Genomic DNA, 15308 nt, shown 5'->3' on the forward strand with positions numbered 1-15308 from the left:
GACCCAGGGGAAGTCTTAATTCTGCCCTTGGTTGGCATGGTGACCAGGGCCTTGCCATTAACTGTCTGGCCTCCGGGTCCCCATGATAAAATGAGGCTAACAACATCTGCCGTTTCAGATAAATAAAATGTGTTACAGATAAATAAAATGGCAGTTTAATTTATCATGCTCCATGTTCAAAGAAGGAGGTCAATATATTCATGGTGATAGGGCCACGATTATTACCTCATACACCCTTGACTTTCTCTGTTCAAGGGCCTGGGGGAACGCCCTTAATGTGCCCACAGTCACTAAAGGAGAGGTCCACATTTCACTCCAGGTGATGTTTCTGAGCTGTACTAAGATTCCAGAGGCCTTGGCCTTCGCCTGTATCTCATTCTTGCAGATAATTAAAGCATGGTAACTCTTCCCTTGCATTCCCTTTGTCTCCATGAAACCATGAGCCCTCTAATTTCCTTCTTAATAGAGTAAAAGCAAGACAACTCAGGTGACCTCCCTGGAGTTCCTCAGCAAGTGGCCTGCCCAGCCACCCCTCCACAGACCCCGAATGGCCCCTGCATTATAGACCTTCTCCCCTGTCCAGCTCCTTACTCTCCAGCTCCTATCATCTTCTTTGTTGGTCCCGAGTCTCTTGCCTTGGTTGGCCCGGGAAGGGGGAACATGTAGGAAGAGAGTGTGAGCTGAGTTCCAACCACCTGCACTCCCATTGGGAAAAGTCAGGAGGGGCTGAACCCAAGGATATTTAAAATACAATTATTTTCATCAAAGTTAGGCTAACAAATCATTTCAGAGAATATTTTCTGGAACAAATTCTACTGAGACAATTTGATTCCGTGATGATTTTTTTAATATGATACAGTTAAATTTTATCTTCATCAGGTTTGTTTTCCATTTAAATTTTTCTACAAAGCTTGGAATCGGTTTTTGTCCATCTTATAAGCTACTGACCAAAGCTTCTGCTGTAGCAAGTTCTCTCATGGCTGTTATTCCCAAGTCCCATTCTCTAGGTTAAATTTTGCAAGTCTAAATGCTTTTATGAAAACTGGATTCTAATATTTTTTTGAAGACTGGATTCTTTTGTCAATTTTTAGACAGTGCTAAATTATACCACATGCAGTTTTGACTATTGCCAATTTTATTCCGATTCAATCCTTTCTACCGACAATAGCCGTTGTGAAGTGAACAAGACTGGTTATGTGTATTTATTTATCAACAAATTCATTTTTAAAATTGTGATAAATATTAAAAGTAGAGATGGAAGTAGAGACAGAGTGGAAGGAAATGGCCTTGAGTCAAAGTAGTAGGGATGTTCAATATCGCTAGGATGGCTGTAACAATTAAAAAAAAATAACAGAAAAATAACAAAGGTTGGTGAGGATGTGGGAAGACTGGAACCCTCATGTATTGCTGGTGGGAATGTAAAATTGTGCAACCACTATGGGAAAAAGTTTGGAGGTTGCACAAAAAGTGAAGCATAGAATGACCATATGACCCAGAAATTCTGCTCCTAGATACACCCTAAAGAACTGAAAACAGGTATTCAAACAAAAACTTGTATACAAATGTGCACAGCAGCGCTGTTCACAATAGCCAACAGGTGGAAACAACCCAATGTCCATCAGCTAATGAATGGATACAGAAAAAGTGGTTGGTGTATGCATATGATGAAATATTATTCAGCCATAGAAAGGAATGAAGTACTGGTCCATGTTAGGACATGGATGAACCTCAAAAACTTTATGCTAAGTGAAAACTCACGAGACAAAAGTCACATATTCAATGATTCCATTTATGTAAACTATCCAGAATATGTAATTCCATAAAACAGGAAGCAGATGAGTGGTTGCCAGGGGCGGTAGGGAGGGGAGAATGAGGAGTGACTGCTTAACACCTATGAGGTCTCCTTTGGGAGCGAAGAAATGTTCTGGAACCAGACAGAGGCGATGATTGTGCAGTATTGTGAATGTACCAAATGCCAGGGAATTGGGAGCTTTAAAATGGTTAATTTCATGTTTTGTGAATTTTACCTCCGAAAAATAGTGGGGCAAAGTGATGGGTCGCACAAAATGTGCTACTTTAAGACAGCAAAGATCATTGACCAGGAGTCATAAAAACTCGACTTTTCTAGATTTCTCCTTTAAAGAAAACAGCACAAACTCTTGTAAGTTTGCTTTCAGAAGGATGGGTGTGTGCGAGAAAAGAGCACTTGAGCAAGTGAGGTGCCCATTTCTGATCTACACTGTGTTATAGGGGAAGCAGATGCTTAAAGTAAATTTGGGAATTATGGGAAATGCTGAGTTGGGACCAGCGTTGGGAACAAGGACAGAAAGAAGAGACTTTGGAGGAATTAGATGGGAACATGATGGTTTGAAGAGGGCTGTGGGATATCAGGGGCACGAAAGCAGCCTCTTGAAGCAAAGACAAGTCTAGCCTAAAACCTGTGGGAAGCATGTGTCACTTTCTGGCTGCCCAGCACCCGTTCTTCCTCTCCAAGGGCACACAAATTTCCTCTTGGGGAAGTCCTTCTCTCCTATTGCATGCAGGTAATAAATCAAGGTGCCCCGCCCCCCCCCCAAATTCCCTTCTTTGAGATACCCCACTCCTGGAGCATGCCTCCTGGGGGTGCTGCTGACTGTGTAAACAGCACATTCATACAGCAGCCCCAATTTCTTTCCTAGAGCTTACCCGCTTCAAGCCTGGTCCTCCAGCCTCTTATCCATTTGGTGAGCACCCCAGCATAGTCCCTTCTTAAGTTAGTTGGGGTCGGATTGTGTTACTTTAACCCTAGTATCTTGTCTGAAACAAACATAAAATTTTAGCCAAGGAGTAGCTGCTGCTGAGCATCTGGTTCACGGAAAGGGACCTGCATGCGGGGAGAGGGGGCGGGGGGCACAGTCTCAGATGACATATGTGTGCCAGCCCTCTGCCAGTTTGCTAGAGGGCTGCTGGAGAGAATCAGAGGGAATGACAGCTAACTGGATCTGATTGCTATAAAGTAGTTTGATGTCAACCAAAGAACCTGGGTCCCATAGGAAAGAATTGATTGGTCACTCACAGATTGAGGGCAAAGATAAGCAGTAGTCAACTTTTTTTTTTCCCAGCTCTTTTGTAAACAGCCCAGCAACCATCTGTCCTTGCTGATGGGAACTCCATCTGCCCGAACGCTGTGTGTGTGTGTATATGGAGGGACATGGGTGGGAGGGGGGTTCCCGATTTTCCCTTGTGGGCTTTCCCATTGGGCAATTCTGTTAGGATAGCCAGGTGTTGCCTACAGATAGGTTCAGAAGATCAGGACATGCCGGCCTCTAGATTTTGTTGTGGTCTAGCTTCTTTCTTAGTAACAATCGTTTATTTATAACAAGCATTTATTAATCACTGGCCACAGCACAACATTGGACAGCCTAGCCTAAGTGTTAGTACAGAAGACATCGCCTCTGCCTTCAGGGAGCTAGGAGTAAAACATGCCCAGATGCTAACTCTAAGAATAGCTTTTTAAAAAAATGTAGAAATGCATGCAAATTCGTATAGTAAAAACAGTATTGCAATGTGAAGCAAGCTATAAAGTTTTACTCTAGGACATAAATGCCTGAAAAATAGAGAGATACAGCATGTCTTTTAGTGGGACAAGTAAAAACTGTAAAGATGTCAATTTTCCCCAAGGTAATATATAAGTTTGGTGTATTAACAATTAGAAATCCCGAAATTTTCATGGAACAAGCTAATCCTGTAGTTCATCTGGAAAATAAAATGCCGAAAATCTGCCAAGAAAATTTTGAAAAGGAAAAGTACAGGCCTGCACTGTCAATACTCGAAATAGTCCAGAAAGTTGTATTAATTAAGCCAGAGTCATATTGGCACAAGAATAGACAAATAGATCAATGAATCAGAAAAGAAAATATAGAAAAATATCTAAATGTTTAATTGGGAGCTTGGTACATATTAAAGATGACAGTTAAAATCAGTAGGGAAAGGATGAACCATTTATGGTATAGTTAATTAGCTAACTGTCAGGAAAAAATGAACTATCTTTACTTTGCGTCATTTACAAAAATAAACAGATTTAAGGGTAATACATTTTTTTAAAACTATAGGCATAATAGAAGAAAATACTGGGGAATATATTTAAAAAGGGGTGCTAGAATAGCTCTTTTTAAAACAAAATGTAAAACACAAAGGTTTTAATAGAAAAACCTAACAAATTTGGGGCACCAGCCTGGTTCAGTCGGAGGAGCGTGTGACTTGATCTCAGGGTCATGAGTTTGAGCCCCTTGCTGGGTAGAGAGATTACTTTAAAAAAAAAAACTTAAAAAAAAAAAACTAACAAATTTAACCACAAAATACGAAAGTTATATAATATAAAATTAAAATATACGATAGGGCGCCTGGGTGGCTCAGTTGGTTAAGTGACTGCCTTCGGCTCAGGTCATGATCCTGGAGTCCCGGGATCGAGTCCCGCATCAGGCTCCCTGCTCGGCGGGGAGTCTGCTCCTCCCTCTGGCCCTCCTCCCTTTCATACTCTCTGTCTCTCATTCTCTCTGTCTCAAATAAATAAATAAAATCTTAAAAAAAAATAAAATAAAATATACGATAAACTGGGAGGAAGTCTTTGCAACATATAATAGAAAATGACACGGTGTAGGGGTGATAAGAACAGTACCTATGAATCAATTGGAAAAAGATAAAAAATATAACAGGAAAATGGACAAAGGGTACAACAGTTTACATAAGAAAAATAGGGGGGCGCCTGGGTGGCTCAGTCGTTAAGCGTCTGCCTTCGGCTCAGGTCATGATCCCAGGGTCCTGGGATCGAGCCCCTCATTGGGCTCCCTGCTTGGCGGGAAGCCTGCTTCTCCCTCTCCCACTCCCCCTGCTTGTGTTCCCTCTCTCGCTGTGTCTCTCTCTGTCAAATAAATAAATAAAACTTAAAAAAAAAAAAAAGAAAGAAAGAAAGAAAAATAGGCATGCCCGGTAAACATATGAATTGGGAAGATGCAAATTCAAATAAGAAACTTGTTTTCCACAGATTGGGTCCATCTTAAGAAACACAAATTGAAGTTAAATGCCCATTTTTTTGCCCATCATGATGGCCAAAATGTGAAAGATTGACAGTGCTAATTGCTGATGAAGGTGAGGAAGACAGGTACTTCCGTGCAAAACTGTTGCAAATGTAAATTGGTCCATCTGTTTTGGAAGACAGTTTGATGGTGCTGGGAATTTAAAACACACACAGCGCTCAGTTCTGTGTCTCTAGCCCCCTAGGGGATGCCTCTCGTCACCGGGTAGTCAAGCCCCGGTTCCTTTAGAGCATGGCGCCAGGTTCCCAAGGAGGTAAAGGCAGAAGCTGCTAGGCTTCTCTCTGAAGGGCCAGACCCAGAGTAAAGCCGATGCCTCCATGTACACTTCCCAGCATCTCTTAAGTGCTTATATGTTTATACAAATTTCAAAATATTCTATTGTTTTGGTCCGTATTTCCTCCTTGACCCAAACCATGTAACCAGTTATACCCATTCTAGTTTTTCGTTTTTTAATTTTTTCGTGTGACCTGTGGATAACTTATATAAACAAATGAAAACACACAGCAAAACTTCTCCCCAGTAAATGCTGCCTAAAAATTCAATTTGGTAAACTCTGGTGTCGTGTTATTGTGAAGTTCACTGAAAATGGCGTTTTATCAGTAGGTGGTATCGTCACAAAATTAAAGATTGGGAAACGCCCACTGTGCACAACTGACTTCACACTGAAGTGAGAAAGTCCCCAAGTGATCCTGAGGCAGTCACGTATTCTCACACACACATGTGCACACACACACGGACCCACGTGCACGGACACACGCCCACCTCAGGATTTTCTCTGAGAATGGTGCTGGGTGGCCTGGAAAGAGCACAGTAACCAAACACCAATCATGCTATAGTCCAACTCATATTATTAGGGTGCATGTTATTTTTTCTGTGCCTTCTCAGATCTACTATGTGGGTCTGCTCTCTGTTCATCCAGCCGTCCTCCCTTCATACTCAGTGTGTGCAGCGCCCCGGGGATAGACGCAAAGATGGACAAGCCTGGCTCCTGCAGGTGGTGGGGAGGAAGGAATGTGCTTGAAAAGAGCCCTCATATCAATCAGACCCTCTGGATGCCAGGACGGAGCTATGCACAGGGTGCTTTGCGGGGGGGGCACAGCCAAGGGGCAGCTCCCCCAGCAGCCTGATTGGAAGGGAGTCTTGAAAAACAGAAAGTAGCTGGGGAGCAGAAAAATTGGGTGTGCAAGGAGAAAAGGAGAGTATTCCAGGCAGAAGCAACAGCTTGAGCAAAGGCTCTTGGGATAAAAATAGCGCAGCAGGAGGCGTACCTCTTTGGAGTGGAGATGGGCCAATGGCTCAGGTTTATCGGAACTTACACAGAAAGATGTAAGCAGGAAGGGCATGGCGGGCCTCCTAGGCCAACTTAGGACCCGTGCTGTGGAGGGGGAGGGGGATGGCCAGGCTCACGTGTTTTGTTTTCCCTCCATGGGCAGGCGAAGGCCAGAGAGTAGAGGCTGGAGGCCACCTCAGAGAGGCGACATGACCCTGAATCTCGGGGGCAGTATCAGGATGACCACACGTGTCATCATTACATGGGAAATCTGGGACTAGCCAAGAGAAGATTTTATTTTATTCTTTTGTCATTTTCTGACATTATATTGTATTCTAAACAAGATCAGAAGATACGTATATGAAATTTAATTCATATTTCTTCTGTCCTGTTTAACCTCAGCACATTTCTATTTTTAATTTATATTATAAACAAAATTATCTTTGAATTTTCCTCTGGGAGCAACCAGGAATTTGGTTTCTTGGATCACTTCTCTCCCCCTATGCATAATTTATTGTCTGAAACCCTTTATAAATGCTGTAGCTAAATCTTGTATAATACTGAGTTGTCCAATTGATGTTATTTTTATAGGCTTGCTTTTTGTTGCTGTCATAATCCACTCATCTCTTATAAATGCTTCTCTCTGCCTCCCAAATGCCGTCGCCTTGGCACGAAGATTTGTACCTGTGGTGTCATGCTGGCAAGTGCCTTCATGTCGTAAGGTCTTAAAATAATCTTTCCTCTCCTCCCCACCCTCACTGAGGAAGTTTGCCTGGGAATTGGCTTCTTAAGGTGATAGCTTCACTTCTCTTAAATTTGTGGAGACTTCCTGAATTAGTAAAAAAAAAAAAAAAAAAGTAAATCTGGTTTAATTTAAGGAGGGTTTTTAGGATCAACTGGTATGATAGAAATGATAGGCATGAATTGGGAAATAGGTTAAGGTAAACCCTTAAGAAAATGCTCACCACGGGGCACCTGGGTGGCTCAGTCACTTAAGCCTCTGACTCTTGGTTTCGGCTCAGGTCACGATCTCAGGGTCCTGGGATCGAGCCCCACGTCGGGCTCCCCACTTGGCAGGGAGTCCGCTTCTCCCTCTCCCTCTGCCCCTCCCCCTGCTCTCTCTCTCTCTAAAAATAAATGTTTAAAAAAATGCTCACCACTGTGCTAGAATACAGAGATGAAGGATGGATGTCATTACCATATTTTATGTTCTATGACTCTAGTTTACATAGAACACAAATCCTGGCCAACCACCAGGCCTGGGCTCAAAGCTGGGCAAGAGAAAACAGTGGCAGTTTCAGGAAATGGGATCATCCTGTGCTGTGGTTGTGAACTATAATCATTTCTTAGTTGTAACAGAGTACCTTGTTTTCCCAGTAATTAACTAGTTTGGGATTTTTGCATTGACTCCCGGGGACCAGAGTCACTCTGTGTTTTCACGAAAGACGGTTGTTAGGGTGGCGTCATGACTTGCTTAGGCTAACAAGCCTTTACCCTTCATTTAGCCCAACAAATATTTACACTGCTCTGCCCTTCCAGCACGTTCTCCAGAGCGTAGAGTGCACCCTGCAACACCCACACAAGGCACTTACAGGCTCTTGGGAGAGCAGCAGGTTTGGTTAACAGGGTAACCACTGTAGCTGGGGCCGGTCTTGTCAGGGGAAGGCAAAGAAGTGAGCATTTACTGAGCGTAGGCAGTGTGCTAACTATTTTATATACATTAGCTCATTTGATAATGAGGCTAACTCCGTCACGTAGCATGTGTTCAAAATGTATTAGTTGCTTTCTTTTTCATCTACATTACAGAAATAACTCATATTGAATTACTTAACACTGTAAATTTGAAATCCTGTCTGCATAAGCATGTTCCAGTGATTTCTAAAGCTAATCTGATACAGGCTGTATTAGTAAATGGGGAAAGGAGGCCAATCATGGCATGGATGTAAGGTAAAGAAAATCCCATATCTACGCTTCGCATGCAGAACTTGTCAGGAAAAGAACTCAAGTAGGTTGAAAGACGTTTGCTCGAAAATGTTTCCATGCATTGTTCAAGGAGGGTGGTGGAAATTGAGCTCTCCTCTCTTGTTTTCTTAGATACATTCCACCATTGATCTGGGGGAAAAGTGGACACATCCAAACCGCCTTGTATGGGAAGATGGGAAGGGTGAGGTCGCCACACCCCTACGGGCACCGCAAGTTCATCACCATGTCCGACGGAGCCACTTCGACCTTTGACCTCTTCGAGCCCTTGGCTGAGCACTGTGTTGGAGGTGAGCTAGCGCAGGAATACGATGGGGCCATCACCTGGAAAGGGGACACTGGGCAGTGAGGGAGCATGCTGTACGCGCTCGCGCTGCCGACTCCGCATCACACCCGGGGGCCGGGAGGAAGCCCGCCGCGGTACCTGTCTCGGGCAGCCCGCGAGGATCCGTGCTGTCACGTGCTTGTCAGTCACCACGTTGGGCCCCTCAGACAGCAGTGCTGGATGCAACTGTTAGTCCTCTCAGAAATACAGAAGCTCAGTGGAAGGGGACAAGGGAGAACGTGGAGCCCAGGCCCCTCAGGACCAGGCGTCTGGTTTGATGACAGCAATAGAAGCCAGACTCATCTAAGAGCTTTATAGATACTGTACCTCAGTTAAGCCTTCCAGCAAGCCTGAGAGGTCGGGACCTTATTGTCCCGACTCTGCCGATGAAGAAACTAAAGCTCAGAGATACGGGAGCGGGTGGGCTTGTCTGTTGGGCAATAGCAGATAGCGGGGGCTCTCGGGCACCCTCTGCGTTGGTTGCCGTGGACAAAAAGACACATTCGGGTCCATTTATGCAGGGCTCTGGGATACCTGTCTGTCAGAAACCACTCCGATCGCTGCCGCTGCTGGAACTCGGCATTGCTCTGTCCAGCCTATATAGTAAGCAGCCGTGATAAAGAGCTTCGCAGTGAGGACTCACGAGCGAGTGGACTTAGGACGGCACCTGCCTCTGACTGCCACTCCTAGCAGAGGAGGACGTGTCTGCTCCGTTCTGTAGTGTGCAAGGCACCTAGGTTTGGGGGGGTTGTGCTTTTTTTGGTAAAGATTTCATCTATTTATTCAGAGAGAGAGCATGCATGCACAAGGGGTGGGGGAGGGGCAGAGGAAGAGAGAGCATCCTGAGCAGACTCCCCGCTGAGCGTGGAGCCCGATGAGGGGCTCTGTCTCACGACCCTGAGATCATGACCGGAGCCAAAATCAAGAGCCAGACGCCCAACCAACCGAGCCACCCAGGCACCCCAAGGCACCTTGGTTTTTATAGGAGCTCGGTAACTACTTGGGAGGAAATTCCAGTAAACCTGATGTACCTTCCAGTTCTTTACAGTAACCAGCACTGCTGACGAGCTGGTGACAAAGGTTTAGTTGATATTCCCTTTGTCTGGAACACTCATCCCCACACCCTTGCATGGCTGCTTCCTCTTGTCTCAACTCAGGGTCTCAACTCAGATGTCACCTCCTCAGAGGGACGGCCCCTGCCTCCCCTCGCTAGTGCTCCCTTCCCAATAAATCCATCATACCTTCCTGCGTTAGTCCTTCAGAGTACCTGCCATTCCCTCAGTAGGTAATTCATGGTCATGATAAAAAATTCAAAAGGTACCTTTAAGATAATACAGAGAAGGGGCGCCTGGGTGGCTCAGTCGTTAAGCGTCTGCCTTCAGCTCAGGTCATGGTCCCGGGGTCCTGGGATCGAGCCCCGCATCGGGCTCCCTGCTCCGCGGGAAGCCTGCTTCTCCCTCTCCCACTCCCCCTGCTTGTGTTCCCTCTGTCACTGTTGTCTCTCTCTCTCAAATAAATAAAATAAAATCTTTTAAAAAAAAGATAATACAGAGAAAGTATAAGTCTCTCTTCCACTCCTACTCCCCACCCATGCTCTTCCCCAGTGGTACCCACTGTTAGGTTTCTCTGTATGTTTCCAGAGCTAGTGGATGCATTTCTAAACATAGATGTTTTTTTTCCCTCCATGCAAATGGCAGCATATCATAACCCTTTTCTGCACCTTGCTTTTTTTCCACTTAATACATGTTGGAGAGCTCATCCTATCAGTATATGTAAAGATGTCTCTCATTATTTTGAAGGGCTACATAACATTTCATCCCTTGGATGTGCAATAATTTATTTAGCCAGACCTCTGTTTCTGGGCGTTTAGCTTGTGTTCATTCTTTTGCCATATTATCACCTGCACTGTACATACCTTGTTCTGCTTACGTACAGGTGTATCTGTAGACAAATACCTGGAAGTAAAATTGCTTGATCAAAGAAGTCTGTGCAAACACTACTTTTTATTTTTCTGCTCATGCATCCTGTCATTCATACAGAAATTAAAAGTAAGGTTTGGAAACTCGTACAGCAGTGTGGCCGAGTAATTTTGTATCTGCTGAATCTAATAATAAAAAATTGAGGGGCGCTTGGGTGGCTCAGTTGGTTAGGCGACTGCCTTTGGCTCAGGTCATGATCCCGGAGTCCTGGGATCGAGTCCCGCATTGGGCTCCCAGCTCAGCAGGGAGCCTGCTTCTCCCTCTGACCCTCTCCCCTCTCATGCTGTTTCTCTCTCTCTCTCTCTCTCAAATAAATTAAAAAAAAAAAAACTTAAAAAAAATAAAATAAAATAAAAAATTGAGATTTAAATTGTTTTCATTTCATCTTTCTAGTAATTAATTTTTATTGCATTTTTCAAAATTATCTGTCCATGATCGGAAATTTTAACAACTGACCCTTCACCATAAATAGTTTGAGAGGCACTGATCGGGACAACTCCAGCCAGAAGGGAAAGATGCTTCTTCCCAGAGAATTGAGTAAAAAGATGTATGTCAGGTTCCCTCCTACTGTTTTCTAAGCCAGTGACGTGTCATCGTGGCCATTTATCATCACTACTCATCGGCTATCTTGGGATCTCTTTCTTCACCCTGTAGATGACGTTACCATGGTCATCTGCCCTGGAATTGCCAATCACAGCGAGAAGCAGTACATCCGCACCTTCGTCGACTATGCCCAGAAAAATGGCTACCGGTGCGCCGTGCTCAACCACCTGGGCGCCTTGCCCAACATTGAGCTGACCTCACCGCGCATGTTCACCTACGGTAAGTCCCGGCACGGCCGAGTGGAATCCCCCTTACTGTTCTCACCACAAGTGTGCTGTTACTTCTGTCCTGCTTTACCTTTCTGAGTTCAGAATTTATGCCCATCTGGAGAGGCAGTGGGGCACGTGGTTATACCAGCAGCCAGGGTGTACTGGGCGTTTATGATGCCATGCTTCACATCAGCCTTTCCGATGGGCCCCAGAGCTACCCCCAGCTCATCCTGCCTCCTGGACACAGAGAGTGAAAATCACAGGGGCAGGGCTCCCCCGAGGCCCCCTGCTGGTAGGTAGGTGTCAGAGCAGGGCCAGGAGCCCCATAGCCCATGCCCTGCACCACTGAGCGATCCTGACGCCCATTCCTCAGGACTCTTGTGACTGGCTGGCAAGGGTTGTGATGAGACACATGTGTGGCCGTGGGAAGGGAGTCTGGCACATCAACAACTCATTGAATTCCAAGTTCCTTGAAGAGAGGAACTGGATCTCCTCTTGAGACAGATGCTTCTTGCCTTTAATTGAAGTCGTCCCGCATTGGCGAAGGCTCTGTCTTCCAGATTGCCCGTCCTTGATTCTTATTTAAATCTCCCTTCATATTATAGATGCACACATAAATAATAAACACATAAAATATGTGTTTGAATACGCACAAACCCTGGGGTTGCTTATAACCAAATAAATTACTGTGCATTTTAATGGGAAACAACTGAAAATTGCATCTACAATCTCACCATAACTATAATTTCCTATTTGTTTATCTTCCCATTCCTTCATCTGTGTGTACATAGTTTTTATTTAGGTGCAGAGTGTGTATATCTATGGTGACTTAATTTAAATAATCTTATATTCACTAGCATAAACGTGCATAGTCACTACATTTAATCTTTTTAAGGGCCACGTTGCTGTTATTACTCTGTTATTGTTTATCTGACCATTCCTCTCTGTAGTCCATTTAGCTTATTTACAGTTTTTCAGCATTTTAAATAATGATGCTATAAATATCTTTCGCCTAGAATTTGTTTTTCTCTTTAATGACTACCTTGGGCCGAATTTCCAGGACTAGAATTTCAGAGTCAACATTTGGTATGCCTATTTGTCCATATTGTCAGATTGTCCTCCAGCAAGGTTGTTGCGGTTTATGCTGCTACTGGTGATGTGTAGGGTGCGGGTCGGGGAGCGTGAGCGGGGGCACCTGCTCTGTACCAGGCAGGCTGTCCTGCACCCTACTGCTTCTCCACACTCACTCCCACGACTAAAGACACCATGTTACACACTCTTCTGTTCAACAGTGCAGTTGGTGGCCTGAAGATCCAGATGTACAGACAACTCAGGAACAGGAGAAGAGTGAGCATGTGGGAGACGGATCAGATCCAAAAGGCAGAAACAGGCAGAATCTTACAAAAATGAAAACAATGGGGAATGATTATAAGGTCCCACACTTGTATATAAAAATCCGTCTGCACAAGTTGAGGATAGGGAGGCATGGCTTGGCCTCACTCGGGACCCCAGGCAGAGACAGACTTGGGAGTGCTATCTAACTGCATGCACCATCTGCCAAAAACAAGACAAGAAATGCCACCGAGGGCACTTAACGTGTGCCCAACCCAGTGCTGATGTCTTACACAGACATAATCCCTTTAATCTGCACAGCAACCAGTGGGACACTTAGTGAAATTGTGATGAAAAGGCAGACAGAGGCACAGAGAGGTTAAGTAATTGGGGCAAGACATAGGGTCAGTAAGCCAGTAAGCAGGAGAGCTAAGAGAAGGGCCTGGATCTGGCTGCTCCAGGGTCCAGGATCATCTCAGAGCTAGTAGAAGTGCTGGGTGTGTGTGGTCCAGGTCCCCTGCCTCCAGGAGTGCCGTGCTAGGGGCCGTGGGGAAGGGACACTAGATTGGGAGACATTCACACACAAGCCGGGGGATTGGCTGAAGGAGCAGAGAAGAGTAGGCTCGGTGTGGCACAGAGACAGTCCCTGCCCCCCGCCCTGCCACTGACTTAACCTCAGTTCCAGATTCTTCAACAGCCCCAAATGGGGGTTACAACTGTACAATTAAACGTGGGTAACTAAGGCCTTAGCAGGTAGCTGAGCACCTCACATATAGTAGCCATCCGTTAAATGTTCAGTTTATTCTTCAAATACTTGAAGATCTGTTCATGCGCGCGAGGGATTAGCCGTGCTCTCTGCGGCCCAGATAAATAAGATACGTTCCATCAGTAAATCATCACACCACAGGGTGATGGGTGAGGAGGCCGCAGCAGAGGGGAACCAGCCTGTCTCTGTAGGGAAGCAGTGGTGTTGCGGAAGGAAGGATTCTTCCAGGAAGAGCATTTGAACTGGGTCCTCAGGGTCCCATGGGTTGGAGCTCCTAAACCGAAGGGAGCGGGCTCCGGGGGAGGACGGCGTGCATAGCTGCCTCTTAAAAGAGAGTGGTATGTCGGGGCTGGTGAGCTGAATCCCAACAAGGAGAATCCACGGGGCGAAGTCAGCCCGTCCAGGGAGAGCTCAGCCCCCCAAGGTTTTCAAAGTCAGTTAACTCTTTCCTTTCATTTGTTGTTACAGTTTGTTTCGTCAGAATTTTAGAAGTAAATGCCTATAGTTTGTTGTACTCCGGTAGTTTTCCAGAGAGGCGGATGACCTAGAAGATACGTTTCCTCTTCGGTTTTTAAAAAAACCTTCTTGTTAGAGAAATGTTCAAAATATACAAAAGTAGAGAGAATAGTAAATGAGCACCATTCAGCCTCAACAGTTACTCAATTTATGGCCAATCTCGTTTCATCCACAACCCCCTTCCTGCCCTTTCCTTCCCTTTCGAAGATTATTTTGGAGCTTGTCCCGGAGAGCCCTTCCTTCCATCTGTGACTATTTTAGTGTATGATGCTAAGCTACGCAGACTCTTTGTAAACTGTTTTAGTTCGCTAGGACTGCCCTCACAAAATACCACCATCTGGGTGGCCCAAACTACAGACATTTATCTTCTCACAGTTCCGGAGGCCGGGAGTTCAAGTTCAAGGTGTGGGCAGGCTTGGTTTCTTCTGAGCTTCTCTCCCAGGCTTGTAGGTGACTCTTGTCTTGTGCATCCGTGTGTGTGTGTGTGTGTGTCTCCCTCTGTCTGTGTCCTACTCTCCTCTTCTTACAAAGACACCAATCAGGTTGGATTAGAGCTCAACCCTAATGACCCTGTTTTAACTTAATTATTTCTCTAAAGGCCCTTTCTCCAAATACATTCATATTCTGAGGCAGCCGGGGCTAGGACTTCAACATACGAATTGGGGAGGACACGGTTCAGCTCATAAAAGAACATAAGCACAATGCCACCATCACACCTGAGACTCCAGCATTCCTTAATAGCAGTTCAGTTTCCCCAACTGACTTCTTTCTTTGTACTGGATTCAGGATCCAAATCAGTTCCATACGTTGCAGTTGGGGGATAGGTTTCTTAAGCCTCTTTTATTTTGTTATTATTTTTAGTATTACTGTCCCTCCCTCTTTCTTCCCTTCCTCTATTTTTCAGTGGAAAAGGTAAAAGAAAGCAGAGCCATCTTAAGCCTCTTCTGAATCTCCTTCCCTTCACTTTTCATAGAACCCCAACCACGTCGGCCTCGTCCGTGTGGGAGGACCGGATGTGACATTAAGGGGGCTCGGGTTCCCAGGACATGCAGCACGTCCGCCGACACCAGGCACCGGCCTGAGGGCTGCCGATCATAGGTCTGCCCCAGCTCTGTCTGGACGGCTCTTCTCTGGTCTTGACTCAGCTTCTTCTTGTCGTTCGGGTCTCAGCTAAGATGTCACCTTCTTGGAAGGTCCTTGTCCCCTGCCCTCACCCCCCATTCTCTAATCCCCGGTCTCCCCGAGTCCATTCC

At 45.4% G+C, this 15308-nt stretch overlaps 1 protein-coding gene across 2 annotated transcripts in view; it reads left to right on the forward strand.

Annotated features, from left to right (window-relative positions):
- Positions 1-15308, forward strand: part of ABHD2 (abhydrolase domain containing 2, acylglycerol lipase) — a 93718-nt gene that overhangs the window by 50845 nt on the left and 27565 nt on the right. The window contains exons 1-3 of one of the 2 annotated variants that reach the window (XM_035024112.1): positions 7976-8350; positions 8440-8615; positions 11284-11451. In XM_035024112.1, coding sequence (XP_034880003.1) covers positions 8322-8350; positions 8440-8615; positions 11284-11451 — 373 coding nt within the window. In that variant the 5' untranslated portion in view covers positions 7976-8321. Of the gene's footprint in view, positions 1-7975; positions 8351-8439; positions 8616-11283; positions 11452-15308 lie in introns of those variants that run through there. The other variant, XM_035024111.1, reaches the window with a different exon arrangement.

This window comes from Mirounga leonina, unplaced genomic scaffold (assembly GCF_011800145.1).
Source record: "Mirounga leonina isolate KUSES-001 unplaced genomic scaffold, KU_Mleo_1.0 Mir_178, whole genome shotgun sequence".
Taxonomy (NCBI): domain Eukaryota; kingdom Metazoa; phylum Chordata; class Mammalia; order Carnivora; family Phocidae; genus Mirounga; species Mirounga leonina.